This window comes from Odontesthes bonariensis, chromosome 8 (assembly GCF_027942865.1).
Source record: "Odontesthes bonariensis isolate fOdoBon6 chromosome 8, fOdoBon6.hap1, whole genome shotgun sequence".
Lineage (NCBI taxonomy): Eukaryota > Metazoa > Chordata > Actinopteri > Atheriniformes > Atherinopsidae > Odontesthes > Odontesthes bonariensis.
Genome location: NC_134513.1, coordinates 9,754,317 through 9,768,311, shown reverse-complemented (window position 1 = coordinate 9,768,311; position 13,995 = coordinate 9,754,317). Strand labels below are relative to the sequence as shown.

Here is a 13,995-nt window from a genome sequence, read left to right as displayed (position 1 = left end):
TTGTTTTAAACCCAATCAACAGAGGACAAATATATATAAAAAATAAATAATTCAGAAATATTAAATATGAGACACTAAAATTCATGAACTTGTTGTTTTTTGAATGAATCATCAGTTTGCTGCAGATTAGTAGACATTATCCAGTCACTTTAAACAAAAGAGAAGAGCTCAGACATGATTCAAAAGAACCAAAACTTCAGGAGGTCCAATTTGTAATCATCCAACTGGTTGACAAAAGCACTTTTCAACAAATGCTGGAAGCATCATAGTTTTAGTTTGGCCTCGTTTTGACTCGATAGGACCTGTCTGAACCTGTTCCTGTGTGTACGGCACAGGCAGAAGGTTTAAAATTTGAAATAAAACTACATTAATTCAAGCTTTTGAGCAAACTCTCCACTGTAGTGGACGGCCCACTGGAAGGTGGAGATTGTTCTACAATTCAGGGCAAAATGAGAAACTCTACTTCAGTTTTCATGTAAAACATTTTTATGTAACATTTTCTAATGGATTCACAATATGCAGTTATTTTAAAGCCTCCAATGTGCGTTATTAAGTCCACAATGTTCCTCCTGAACAATGTTCAGGAGGAGCATTGTGTACTTTACAAGTGGGAGGAGCAGAGTAAAAGTAGCTTGTCATTAAAGCTGGGCCCCACAAGCAGAACAAAATGTGTCTCATCAGATATGATGTGTACTTGGTGTCCTGTGCCTGCACGTGATGGAGCAAAGCTGCGTCGTGCTTGTCAGCACATCTTGGGGTAAACGCAGAACAGTCAATCTGCCCTTTTAATGGAGTGATTAAGCTGATCATCTGTATGTTTGCCTGGATTATAGCCAGTGATTAAACCCAAGGAGAACATTGGAGAAGGGAGGGTGGGGTTTCACACAGTAAACTACAAAAGGCCCCGACCAGTAGACACCCTCACCCTAAAGGTCCCAGTATTGTGTGACTGTGAACAGGGATAAGCTCCGCTTCACAGTAGACCAATTGGGCAGTGAGGTTTGTGAACCTGCTAGCAGACGTCTCCGTCAGAAAAAATGGGTAACTCAACCGGATGCACCGTGGACGACTTGCAGGCGGTGGAGATGCACCTCTGGTACAAAAAGTTCATGACGGAATGCCCCTCGGGTCAGCTCACCCTACACGAGTTTAAGCAGTTCTTCGGGCTGAGAGGTCTGGACCCAGAAGCCAACGCCTACATAGAGCAGATGTTCCGAACATTTGACATGAACAAGGTAAGATCAGTTGGAAACGCAGAGAGACGCTTCTTAAAGGAGTTAAAGTGCTTTTGGAGCTTCTACTCTTGCTAATGACTTGCCCATGATAACATACAAGATTTAATCAGAACCTGCACAGAAGGATAAAACAAAGAGGGACAATATTTCATGCTTTTAAGAAAGTTTTTGTACTTAGATAGAAAATCAGATATATGACACTGTTTTAACATGGATCTCACTGCTCGTTTATGCAGGACGGCTCCATAGATTTCATGGAGTACGTGGCCGCTCTGAGTCTGGTGATGCGGGGGAAGATGGAGCACAAGCTGCGCTGGTATTTCAAACTGTATGACGTGGACGGAAATGGCTGCATCGACCGGCACGAACTCCTGAACATCATCAAGGTAGAGTGCACAATGTCCCTGTCGCGCTGCTTCTTCAATCAGGTCTTGTCCACGGCGCAGCAGCTCATTATTTTCTTCTCCCCCAGGCTATCCGTGCAATCAACGGGAGTGAAAATCAGGAAATAACTGCAGAGGAATTCACAAACGGTGTATTTGACAGGATTGATGTAAATGGAGATGGTGAGTGTGTGCTGGCAACGTGTGGGGTGGGTGGACGGTGTTATAGAACTATAATAACATAACTAAAGAAATTTTCTACTTGGATTCTCATCTAAATATTCTTTATCAGTTTTTAAAATAGCGTTCATAAAATCTGTTCCATTCCATACTGTTTAACCTGCAACATAAAATAAAAGTCACCGTCTGTGGGAGGCAACGATGAATCAGCAGAGGCCTTGTTAGATCTGACGTTGTTTTGGAGCCATGTGCAAACTTTTAACATGCCTGAACACAATTTGCCTTCTCCAAACAGGTGAGCTTTCTCTGGACGAGTTTGTGGCCGGCGCTCGCAGTGACGAAGACTTCATGGAGGTGATGATGAAGAGTTTGGACCTACGTCACATTGTGGCCATGATCCACAACAGGCGGCACAGCGTTTAGGACATTTCTGTTCAACTACCTCATCCTCATTTGTGTTTTGAATTTACACATATGCACTTTAAATGGGGCGACTCAGTCAACCCTTGCAGACTGGTCATTGTCCTTGTTAAATGATGGTGAGCCCTCTCAAGGCCACCCTGGCATGAAGGATGATCTCTCAGACAGTCCACTCAGCCTCAGACACCCGGAGGGATAAGGAGGGGAGATAGTGGAGCTGAGTGGCAATTACGTGCACTCAACTGCGCTTTCCAGATCCTTTTTATTTTCTAGGTCGGAGTCCCTCTGCATCAGATTACTCAAATCTCCGTTAACCTGCTCCTGCCCTGTGGGGTTTACAGGAAGACGCTATGACTCGGCAGTGTGTTTGACACCAATGCTAATTTGATTAAAGTCAGAGGCTATAAAACAGGAACGGGTGAAAGCTTCTAGGGAGATTTAGTGAAGTTTGCAGATACGACTCTCAAATGTTTACCTTTCTTTGGCTGAACAATTTGCTTCTTATTCAGCATTAATACGAATCTAGATGACCTTTATTTTGTTTGTTGGTTATGCTCATCTGGTGCCTTCTGTTGGAAGACTGCAGAACATGTCTGCGATACTGACATGTGATATTAGCTAATGCTTATTTGTACAGTGAAACTATTAAAAACTCATTAAAAATTCAACAATTAATTTCATCCATATTTACTGGATCCTACATGTTACTACATGTGTTTCACATTTTGTTGCTTTGACCCAGCACAAAACTGGAGAAAAATTATGGCAGAAGGCTGATGTTACTCTGCATACATTATTATATTATTATATATATAATTTACCTAAGATGATCACAATCATGTTTAGAGGCTCGACAAGTCTAATCTAATAGATAAATGTATAGAAAATATAAAAACATTTTACAGAGCATTGTTTCCACCCCACAGATTTATCTTGTGACCCCATAAAAGACTCCTCACTACTGAGACATAAACATCATCCAAAGACCACTCTTCATTTTCACATCCGAAACTTCAAATCCTATTGGTTTAATCCAAATTTAAGGTTGATCAACTGCTAAAACACAACCAACCCAGGGTTGAGACAAGAGGAAGGATTGTTTCAGTTCAGTGCTTCCCAACAGAGGGAGAAAATGAACTAAATTTGTCAATATTTCCGCCAAACGTTCTGGTTTCATTTAGGCGCTTCGAGCCCTTAAAAGTTATCTAAAAATTAAGGAGAAAAAAACCCAACCCAACTAGATAAATAGACAACTCAAAAATATTGTTATTCAGATGTCCGAAGCAGTGTCCTCTGACTTCAGTCCTGAAGTATAACAGGGTGAAAACATGTTACAAACATCAAAGTCTGTCTCTGAGCAACGACACTGATTCACCTGCATGGTGCCAGGATTCCTTTATGTCAGGGGAAAACTGCCAGTGCTACGACACCCAGTTTCTGTTAATTAGTTAGTGGAACAAATGGATGGAACAAAACATTTCATGTACTAAAACAACCTTTTTAGACATTTTATCAAAATAGACAGAAACTCTGACACCATCCTATAACAAAACTAAGGCAAGATAAAGGGAAGTCGCCAACATGGCATTTATTTTGTACAAATGCTAATAATAAACACAGTCTCAGGCACAGACTCTACAAGAGTAACAATAAGCTCATTCATCAGCCACAAGAGGGCAGCAGATATAATCAAATTAATTTCCCTCCACAGAACAGTGGTCTGAGCTACTTATTCTGGCAAATGTTTGTCCTTACGTGCGTTCTTGCAGAAAAAAAATCTCTCTTTATCTTACTGTCGCCGTGTCATCTCTCCTTCACGCACTGCGACCTCATAGGAAGTCGTACAGATACTTCACAATATCAAAGTTCACCGTCCTGGAAAACAAATCAAACCGAGCACGCTCGCTGTGAAATGCTGTAAAAGGTCAGTTCCCTTGAATAATTCAGTCACTCTCGGTCGCGTGCGATAACAAACGAGCACGCAGGCGCACTCTCACCTGGATATGGCCGAGATGAAATCCAGAGAAACGGCACATTTGTACTTTGGGGCATCGAGCTGGTCGTCGTGACTGACCTGAGCAAGCAGCTGTAAGGTCACCAGAGAGGAGATCTAAAGGGTGACAGGAGGCAAAAAACAAATAAATAAAAAAAACAGAATGACTCCCTAAAGTACCTCTTTAACTCACAGCTTTTCTACTTTAAAGCATTTGGCTCTAAACGGTAAAAGACATAGATGTGGGCCGAGTCTCATTAGATAAAAAACATTTCATGCTCAGATTCCTAAATTGATCTGTATTTGTCCTGAGATCCCAAAGTTCATGACTGTGTGGGCTGGAAATTCTCTGATCTCAGACAACATGTTTAATCAACTCTAATTTAACATGCAGTAATTCAACCAAGAGGTGTAGAAGAATATCTGATACAGTTTTTAAACTGGTTTAGCTGCTTATTTCATTGGCTTATCTGGCAAAAAGTGAAGAAAAAGCAGAAACCATCAAATAAATAAAAAAGTTAGCATTTTAACATCTACACAGGCCTCTTGTATTTTGGAAACCAATCGTGTGGACTGCACACTGGGAAAAAAATTAATTTCATTAAAAGAAACTGTCCAACACGGGGCCGGATCGATTGTGCTCTCGGCTTGTGTTGAAGCCAGACTCAACACCAGATTCTGGAAGCAAACATCACATCATGTGGGGAAAAAGCTGAAGAAGAAAAACGCAAACAACCCAACATGTATAGTGAATGACTCAAGAGACCAAGCTGAAGGCTTAGCGATGACCAACGGTCAATTTGTTGTCTTTATGTATTTTGAAAAAAAAAAACAGATAATCTTTTATTCCCTCAGCTATTCACACGTGCTTTACATCAGCCTCTTCATTTCACCAAAGATAAAGCTCAAAAAGATGTTTCTCAGCCGTGGCCTGCTGGACTCTGACCTGGGAGAAGATGCTGGCTGTCGGGGCGACTCTGCTGTCCACCACACTGTAGAATATGGCGAGCAAGCGGTCCAGGTGGAAGGGCTTCGGCCCGAGAAGGTGGTTACTCGTCTAGAGGAGAGACAGATTGTATGAGCATTTTGTGATGCTTTATACATAAAAGCTTTGAATAACTAGGGTTATGTGAGGAGAATCACCTTTTCATTTTTCTTCAAGAAGTTTGTTTTTCTTATTTTGCCGTGGTGCTGCGGGGCGAGAACAGAGGGAAGTCAAATTCTAAAATTAAAGCAAGTCAAGAGAACACAGCAGGATTATTCCTTCAGATGAGAATAAATAGCAACGAGAAATATACGGAAGCGTCATATCAATAGCAGACTTTAAGATATATAATGTTTCGAGATGAAACTGTTCTACCTTTAGAAAGAAGCGTTTATCTGTGCGGGCAGGGTTGTAGGAAGCCAGATAGGCAGCAATCAGCAGGAACTTTGAGTAGTAAGGCAGCTCAACATGAGTGTGAGCTGATAAACCTTTGAAGGGAGGAAATAAATGCGATAAGCCAGCACTCTTACACACCTTCATGGACTAGTAATACTCTGTTCACTGCAGTGGAAAACATATAACTTCTGCATGAACGTGCAGAGCTTGGTGTATTTTCATTGAGCGCAGCAGAGCTTTATGTGTGTGGGCACCTCTTAAGGCTCCAGCCTCATTTTCCTCCATTTGCTGCATCTGCTCCCACTGAAGACTAAACAGGGACAACAAAAAAACACAGCCTGTTGTAATCAATAAAAAAAAATAAAAAAAACTGGTTTGAAATGATTTTAAGAGTAAATCAATCCTTAAGCTCACACCTAGACACCTCTCGAAGGTAAACCGTCTGCATGGCTTTTTTCAGATGAGGCTCGATGTTCTTCCACAGCTTGTGCGTGTCAGTTTCTGTCACTACACATGATGAAACACTTTTGTAAAAAAAAAAAAATCATATTTTGTTTGTTTTATCAATAAATGACAAGGGAAATTAATTAGAATTCAAAGAAAAATAGCAAAAAAGAGAGGCTGTGTTAAAAACTGAAACACTCAACTATAACTCAACTTCCCTTTCTACTGATCTTTTGTCTGATTTTTTAACATGTAAAGGCCACAAAATCTTCTCTTAATCAAGTTTAGAAAACACTGTACCTTTTCCCTTATATTAAAGCACTTTAAGAGAGGTGGTTTACAAATAATACTTTATCAATACCATCACTACAAAATGATAAACTATGTGCAAATGAAAGTTTAACATCAGCCAATCAAAGGTCTGTCTTTTATTTTTCAGCTTATAAATTATCATTAAGGACCAACTCTGAGCCAAGGGAACACAGAATTTAGACTTTAGACAAAGCTATGTCATCAATAAGTAGATGTATCTGCAACAACGAGTCTGTGCATGATGGTTAAGTGGTGGTTAAGGAGATACCACGTGAACTTTTAAATAAATGCATAAAAAGTGACAGCCGTGGCATTGTAGATGCTATTAAAGGTTAAGGACCTTGAATTTTTGGTCACATTTGCCCCCATTGGCCATCTTAATATTGCATCTTGTGTATTGTGTAGTGGCCATTTCTGAGGATGTGCGCCACTGTATTTATTCAGAGAAAAACAATCAGGTTAAAAGTATACATTGTTACATTTCTCTTTTGATCAGGATATTAAAAGGTTCACACCACAGCTCTCAAGCCAATTAAAAATCTGTTCTGATTGAGCTGGATGTAACGTATACATGAGGCATTTTTACTTTGATTGGGCCTGCTAACCTGATTAAAAATGGTTCATGCTAACACTGCTAATCACGCTCTAAACAAATGCAGTATAGACAGGGTAGTCACTATAACCACGCAAAAAATAAAGTAGACGCGCTCGTTGCATTACGGATGAGGCAAATGTGTTTTGGGGCTTTTTTTTTGCTCATCAGTGAACACAAAGTTCATTAATACAAAGTGACTCTTATACAAGCGAAGAAAACACAAAACGAAAACCACCTCTTTACCTTTTCCTGCTGTCACAGGCTCACAGAACTTTGAAAAGTTGAGGGCAGCCTAATTAAATAAAAAAGAAAAGAGAGAAAAATAACTGACACGTGGAAAATAACAAAGAATCTGCTGTGACTTATAAGGGAGCACATTTCTGACCAGGTGGCGCAGCTCTCTGAGGTCTCGACAGACTGAGTAAAAGACTCCCAGCAGGATGTTGATGTAGGACGAGTAAAACTCTGCTGAATATGAAGGATGTCTGTCCTGGGACAAAATCTGCTGCAGCTCACCTACAAACAGATGAAACGGCACAAAATGACCGACCTCAAACCCAAACAGATACCGAAATCTTTTAAAAAGCAAAAACACCAGCGATAGAATGACATAATGATTACCTCCCAGAGTGCTACATTTTTTTACACTGATGCTTCATAATGAAAGATTTTCTCCAGTCACTTAATGTGGCGTTAGAACAAAATCACAGGTACAAAATCCCACATTTCACACCTCATCTTGTGGTGTGCCTCATCACTATGCAGCGAGGTGTAGGCAATAAAATACCTTTACTGTAGTCGGGGAAATGGAGCAGAAGTGGCTCAAAGCAGCCAGTGTTTGGTCTGAACTTGTCCCAAACGATTTCACTGAGCAGGATGACGGTGACGTTGTCCTCTACCTGACAAACCGATGAACAGAGGAACAAATACGTTACAGCTTAGTGGCTTTGTTTCAACCACAGTTCAGAAAGAGGATGCGTCCCCGGCTACAGCTTCCTCTCCTCCTTGATTTGATGTATATTCACAGAAAAAGTGGCAAACATTCTCAAGTTTGAGCATTTTTTTTTAATAATCAAAACTATGTTTCTTTCTCTTGAATAAGTCTTTTATTAAACTAATTTGACAACGTCATATTGTGCTCAGGGGAGTTTTTAAAAGACAAGCAAGCATATTTCTTTAAACATTTGCTGAATAACAATAAACTTTGATTTAAATATTTTGTTGAAAAAAAAAAAAGGAAAAACTCTAACAAATTAAAACACTATCAATCAAATGAGCAAGCAGCTACAGATTATTGCAATGAGGGAATATGTGGTGGCTTTAATTAAATCTTTTCATGCCAACACATAGTAAATAAAAGCACGGAGAGAGTTACATTTGAAATTGATGTGCTCAGTGTCGGGCAGAAACGATAGTCAGCAGAACTGCACAATACAAGGATGCTTCCACTAACTCACATCAACAAAATGCAGTTGCTATGTAATAAATTACACCTCTGCTTTCCCTACTACAAGCTAAAATGTGTGCTTAGAAAAAAGACTGACGGACAGAAAACCTGTGATCACAGCTGTAAGGTATGTAAGGTGTCATTGAGGATTGCATCAGCTTAAATCAGAAAGGAGTATGGGTGTCATCTATTCATGTAGCAAACATATATTATTCCCTTCATCGTAGCTTCACTGCAAAAACAATAATATGCATTTGAGGCAGAAACTACTCATTCTCCTGTCGTTCTTCACAAACACATAAATTCACATCCTACTTACCACTTCAAAATTGCATGTTGCAGCACTGAAGTGGCATAGCATTAAATAAACAGATTCTTATCACCCGCGATCCACCATTGAGTTATCTTTCAAGGAATAAAACCCAACCTATCAAATATTTTCACTCTCGATGTCTTTAATTAAAATAAAGTGAGTGGCTGCCATCCTTCCTAACAGCATTATGAAAGAACTCTTCGCACTCAGATCAAGGTCATCCATTACAAATGAAGCTCTTCCAGTCCCCCCCTCCATCATCCTCATACAGAAACAACAACAAAGTCTGTCACTTGATGGATAACGCAAAGATAACACGACGCACTGCCTCACCAGTTCCTGAAGGCGAAGGAGAGCAGGGAGGAGATTGGCATCGGCGTCTCTCAGAAGTTCAGCTTTTTCTATTACCTGAAAAATATACTTGCATGTTTCTGTTTGCTTTTCGAACATCGACGCTCAGTAAAGTAGAGGCTGGGTAAGGGTGTTTCGTGGAGCATTATGCAGCAAACATTTTCAGCCCAAAACTAGACTAAACCCACTCATGTGCTCAGTAAAAATCGTGTTTACTTTCTGCAGGCTAACACATCTCAAGCTCTGCTTAGCACGTACGACTAATCACACTGTCATGCAATCACTAAGTGACAAATACAAAGATTAAATCAGTTGACATGTCAAGGATTAGGATATTCTGATGTTCCAAGTGAGGAGCAGCTTGCTGGTTGTTTTGGTGTGAAGTGCACAGGACTCACAATGTATCGAGTCTGCTTGGCAGGAGACTGGGAGGACTGTTGTCTGTAGACTCGTACAAAGTCAGACAGGCAGGGACTGCGGGGGAGCAGCGAGGCGGCATCGCAGCCAAAGAAGGACAGCAGCACTTGTTCAAAGAGCAAGGCAACAGAAACACATTCGACACAGCTGACTGTGGCATGAGGCAGCTGCGCAGAGAAAGAAGAGGAGGAATAATGACAGACGATCGAAGAGTGACGCCTGTAGAGGCAACACACAGTATTCACATTGTGCTGACCCAATCTTCTGCTTTTGTTGCAAGCTGAACCCGACTATCTAAGCTGCAGATGTCTTCTGTAGTTTGATGTCGGTTAAAGTTTGGTAATTATTAGCTGATGAATAAATTATTTCATTTAATTAGAAATTAACCAAATCATCAAATTCCATTCATAACTTGTTTCTGGTGCTTTTTAAAGGACAAAATTACAAATATTTGGGAAAAAGGTTGGATGACATTGCAAGAAAGTTTTGCAGTACACATTTTTTCCATTATTCATTTAAAGGATCTCTCTCAGAAGAAAAAAAAAAGTCAAGATTGTATTTTTGGATATGTTGCTCTTTACATTTAATCCAAACAAAACTATCTGTTGTAACAGTGTCATTACGTCTAAACTGCTATATTTATGCATCCCGTTTAAAATCAGGATTATACGCCTCAAACATAAGGATCAAAATATATACACAAAATTTTGTGTGGTGCCGGAATTTGGCAGTTATTGTTAAAATTCAATATTTCCAAGGACTAAGTACTCTGTCAGTGGACTGATGAAAGAAGCTCAGTAAAATGTTTTATATGTGTATCTTTTAAAGGGTTATATTAGCTTAAAAGAGTCAAAACTCTTTGAAATGAAACACACAAACATAAGTGATCAGCCGCTTGTTGATGTCATAGAGCCTGTAGAGTAGCCGGATAAATTATTCCTCATTTTGCTGATAAATACTAGACCTTGTAGCCAAAACAACACATTATTAACGAGCACTTTCGTTTACTGGACAGTTAACGTTTTTCTCTCACCTCCAGTTCTTTTATCAAAATGTTGATCACATGGCTCTTTCCCGAGGCTCGATGACCGTAGATGAAGACTGAAGGGTAGCAGTGCTGCTGCGGCTGAAGGAACATAATCACAAACGACAACTTTTAATCATGGCCTATAACAGCTTACTTAAAGACGTCTTCACTGCACTGCACTGGCTTTTATCACAAGCTGTGTTTGTAAATCTCACAAAATCCACTGTTGCCTTGAGTCACAATGGAAATAGTGGAATAAAAGGCACTAATTTTCCTTAGATAATCGATTGACTGATTTAAAATATGTCATCCTGTTGTACCTCTCTTTCTCTGGTGTACATGTGGCATATCTGACATGTCAAGCTTTCTGTTTACAAGCCTAAAAGGCAAAAATAAATATAATTTTTATTCACGTTCCTGTATTTACTGTCAAATGACACGTGCTGTGCATTAAGTGTAAGCCCATTGTTGCTTTTTTTTCAGCAAGTGTTTTCTATAATATTGTCAGAACATTCAAGAATTTTCTGGTATGGTTGTGACAGCATGTTAGAGATGGTCATCTTGAATCTTTAAGATTGTTTGTCAACATACAAGCACGAGCATGACAAGCGTGCTCGATATGAACATAAATATTATTTTCTATGATTCTACCCTGCTTTGCTTTTTTTCAAATGGCGTGCATCTTGTCATATATCTCCTCTTGTCCCTCTCACGGGGAAACAGATGGTCACATCGGCCAACCTACCTGTCCCATAAGAGACAGCAGCATCCCAGCCTGGACCTCTCTGCATGGAAGCTGCTCCGCGACTCTCTGCAGCTTCTCCTCTTCGTATCCCGAATGTTGTAGCAGGCCTGTCATTCTGCTCTTTGTCCCCCAAAATTACAACACTATCATTTAAACTGAGACCAGTGTGGACAGAAGCGAAACGACGTTGTCCTCTCAAATCAAAACTAGCTTAGCTTTCAGTAACTGCACATTCAACTTCACGAGGCTCAGGCGGCGAATACCGAAGATCCGACAAAAAAAAGAAAACAAGCGAGCTATTGCGTAAAAAAAAAACTATCTACTGTAAACACAACGAAGAGGTGTGGGGAAAACCTCGTAACTGAAAACAAAATGAGAAACACACTTAAAACACGGTGAAAACGCTGGTTTAAGTTAGAAACGCGACCAAATGCGTTTAATAGTTTTTCGCGCGCCCTCAGTATGCGTCACAAACTGTCATTCCTATTAGCCAATCATAAGCGAACAGGGATTCCTGGGTAATGTAGTTTAGAAGCCAAAACGATCTGAGCGGTTAAATATGACTTTGTCATGGATTATGATAAATTAAGTGTTTGATAACCTTTTGAATTAGAATGAAATAATTCCATCTATGATTCTAAATACTACCGCCATTAACATACTTTATGAACACACTCTTTACCCAGTGTGTCAGGCCTGCTGGGAAACCTAAGAAGTAATGCCTGCAAAATGCAGTCTCTGCCATTATTTCTTCAGTATCACAATTGTAGCACAAAGCATTTTCACACAATATTTGCCTCAAGACGATAACATAATGTGCTTCTAAGACATGTTTGTTCATCAACCTGATCTGCACGTAGGCTAGGCCTTGCAGCCGTATATTCAATAGATCTCTTGAAACTTAATGATCAATGTTGTGAAATCATACATTAGCCTAAAGGTAAGGACAGAAAATCAATTGGTTTTGCACAGAAAATGAATGCAGTATATTCATACAACATACTCATCTATGACAGAAAAATACAAATAGTCTAGTTTAGTTTAGTTATCCTGGATAAAACGAGCATAAAACACAATAGAGTAAATAAGACACATTTGTTGTGACTTATTGTAGAAGGATAATTTGTCACTGCTCACAGAGGCTGTACGTCAAGCAGGGCATCAGATGGATTTATATGGCAATTAAATTAAAAACCATTAGCTTCTGTATTTTATTTAAAATCAATGAGTCTATAGGTTTCGCGCGTTACGGGAACAATACGTCAGAATGGGATTAAGGGATGTGGGCTGGCCCTGTAGTAACCACGGCTATCCTCCAACTCTAATTCAGGATCCCAGCTGCGGCTGCTGCTCTGTCGGTGTCGAGAACAGACAGAGCATTTCAGCGAGATCTCACACACTCAACCCCGAGAGGTGGAGTGGTTTGTCGGAACAACAGACCCGGGTTGAGACCATTTAGATGGGGAAACTATGAGGGCAAATTGTGAGTAAATCCTCTGCATTGAGGGATTTCTGAAGCTTGCTTTTTTCCCCCTCCGGAGCGCACACCTTGTTTTCTCAAGACTGATGAATGAAAATCGGTGAGAAACGCAAGAAGAAATCCAAACCCGACTTCGCCGCGGTGATGCTGTGGGGGAAACTGTGACTGGAGAGGCAGATAACAGAAAATAGAACAGCGACAGGAAGAAGTTCTGCTGAATATCGCGGCCAGATGAGGCAGGTCTTGGTTTTCTGAGCGCAGATCTGAGTAGCCTACAGATCCTACGGACAGAGCAGACGCACCTCACACAGACCGGAGGATGGTCCCCGGGGCCCCCAACACGACCACCACCATGCTCCCCGCCTCCGAGGCTGCCAAAATCTACCAGACGAACTACGTGCGCAACTCCCGCGCTATCGGCGTCCTATGGGCCATCTTCACCATCCTCTTCGCCATCGTAAACGTGGTGTGCTTCATCCAGCCCTACTGGATCGGAGACGGCAGGGACGCCCCGCAGGTTGGCTACTTCGGTCTGTTCCATTACTGTATCGGGAACGGGCTGTCCCGGGACTTGACCTGTCAGGGCAGCTTCACTGAGTTCAGCACCATCCCCTCCGGTGCGTTCAAGGCTGCCTCCTTCTTCATCTGCATGTCCATGGTGCTGGTCCTTACCTGCATCGCCTGCTTTGCGCTCTTCTTCTTCTGCAGCACCGGCACCGTGTACAAGATCTGCGGCTGGATGCAGCTGGCTGCAGGTAGGAAATTGACTAGACGTGGAAGATACGAGCTTCAGGGACGGGATTATAGAGTCCAAATGACTATTATGTCCTATGATTAATTGGAAATGGTCCAAAATTTAAACTGTTGGTTATGTCCTCTATCAGTCACATTGTGGATATTTATTATGAAAACCGCCTAAAAAGCTCAATGTCCTTCCCTGGATGTGCCTCGACACTGAGATCTGATGCTTTTCATTTAATAAACATTAGTAAAGTGTGTGTGAATATGAGTGGAAATTAAATTTTAATGAGATATATCTGGAGTAATGGAAAGTCACACTGTTTCATATCCTTTCTCAGATGACCAACGGTTGTAAAGTTTGGTTGCTGAGGAGGCTCCAAACGCACAGACTTTATCCCACTGTTTTTTCTAATTACCAACTCCTAGGGATGCTCATTCCGATAAAGAGCTTAATCTTAGCAGTTTTTGTCTTGTGAAACCCTATTTCAGAGCATTTCGCTGGCTAGTGAAGTCCATTAAGCAACTGACTGT

The 13,995-nt window shown here is 40.8% G+C and overlaps 3 protein-coding genes across 3 annotated transcripts in view; 2 read left to right on the top strand and 1 right to left on the bottom strand.

Moving 5' to 3' along the window:
• Window positions 1-942: 942 nt before the first annotated feature.
• On the top strand, window positions 943-2,848 carry guca1aa (guanylate cyclase activator 1Aa). The gene is made up of 4 exons (XM_075472494.1): window positions 943-1,235; window positions 1,472-1,621; window positions 1,708-1,801; window positions 2,094-2,848. The coding sequence occupies exons 1-4, from the start codon at window positions 1,038-1,040 to the stop codon at window positions 2,219-2,221; spliced, it is 570 nt and encodes a 189-aa protein (XP_075328609.1). The 5' UTR covers window positions 943-1,037; the 3' UTR covers window positions 2,222-2,848.
• Window positions 2,849-3,796: 948 nt separating this feature from the next.
• On the bottom strand, window positions 3,797-13,427 carry orc5 (origin recognition complex, subunit 5). Its single transcript, XM_075471610.1, has 14 exons — window positions 11,244-13,427; window positions 10,505-10,597; window positions 9,453-9,638; window positions 9,037-9,111; window positions 7,731-7,842; window positions 7,329-7,459; window positions 7,187-7,235; window positions 6,009-6,099; window positions 5,847-5,902; window positions 5,572-5,684; window positions 5,355-5,402; window positions 5,158-5,268; window positions 4,216-4,328; window positions 3,797-4,093 (listed from the first exon to the last, which is right to left on the bottom strand). The coding sequence occupies exons 1-14, from the start codon at window positions 11,355-11,357 to the stop codon at window positions 4,048-4,050; spliced, it is 1,338 nt and encodes a 445-aa protein (XP_075327725.1). The 5' UTR covers window positions 11,358-13,427; the 3' UTR covers window positions 3,797-4,047.
• lhfpl3 (LHFPL tetraspan subfamily member 3) overlaps window positions 12,551-13,995 on the top strand; it is a 34,667-nt gene continuing 33,222 nt past the window's right edge. Inside the window, exon 1 of the mRNA XM_075471611.1 lies at window positions 12,551-13,478. Within this exon, the coding sequence (XP_075327726.1) occupies window positions 13,043-13,478 (436 nt within the window). The 5' untranslated portion in view covers window positions 12,551-13,042. The remainder of the gene's footprint in view (window positions 13,479-13,995) is intronic.

Coding starts and splice junctions, on each gene's coding strand:
- guca1aa (XM_075472494.1), top strand. CDS start 1,038: ATGGGTAACTCAACCGGATGCACCGTGGACGACTTGCAGGCGGTGGAG. Junction 1,236..1,471: donor GAACATTTGACATGAACAAG/GTAAGATCAGTT, acceptor TCGTTTATGCAG/GACGGCTCCATAGATTTCAT. Junction 1,622..1,707: donor AACTCCTGAACATCATCAAG/GTAGAGTGCACA, acceptor CTTCTCCCCCAG/GCTATCCGTGCAATCAACGG.
- orc5 (XM_075471610.1), bottom strand. CDS start 11,357: ATGACAGGCCTGCTACAACATTCGGGATACGAAGAGGAGAAGCTGCAG. Junction 7,843..9,036: donor TCCTTCGCCTTCAGGAACTG/GTGAGGCAGTGC, acceptor TCGGTTTGTCAG/GTAGAGGACAACGTCACCGT. Junction 4,329..5,157: donor CAGCCAGCATCTTCTCCCAG/GTCAGAGTCCAG, acceptor GTCACCCTTTAG/ATCTCCTCTCTGGTGACCTT.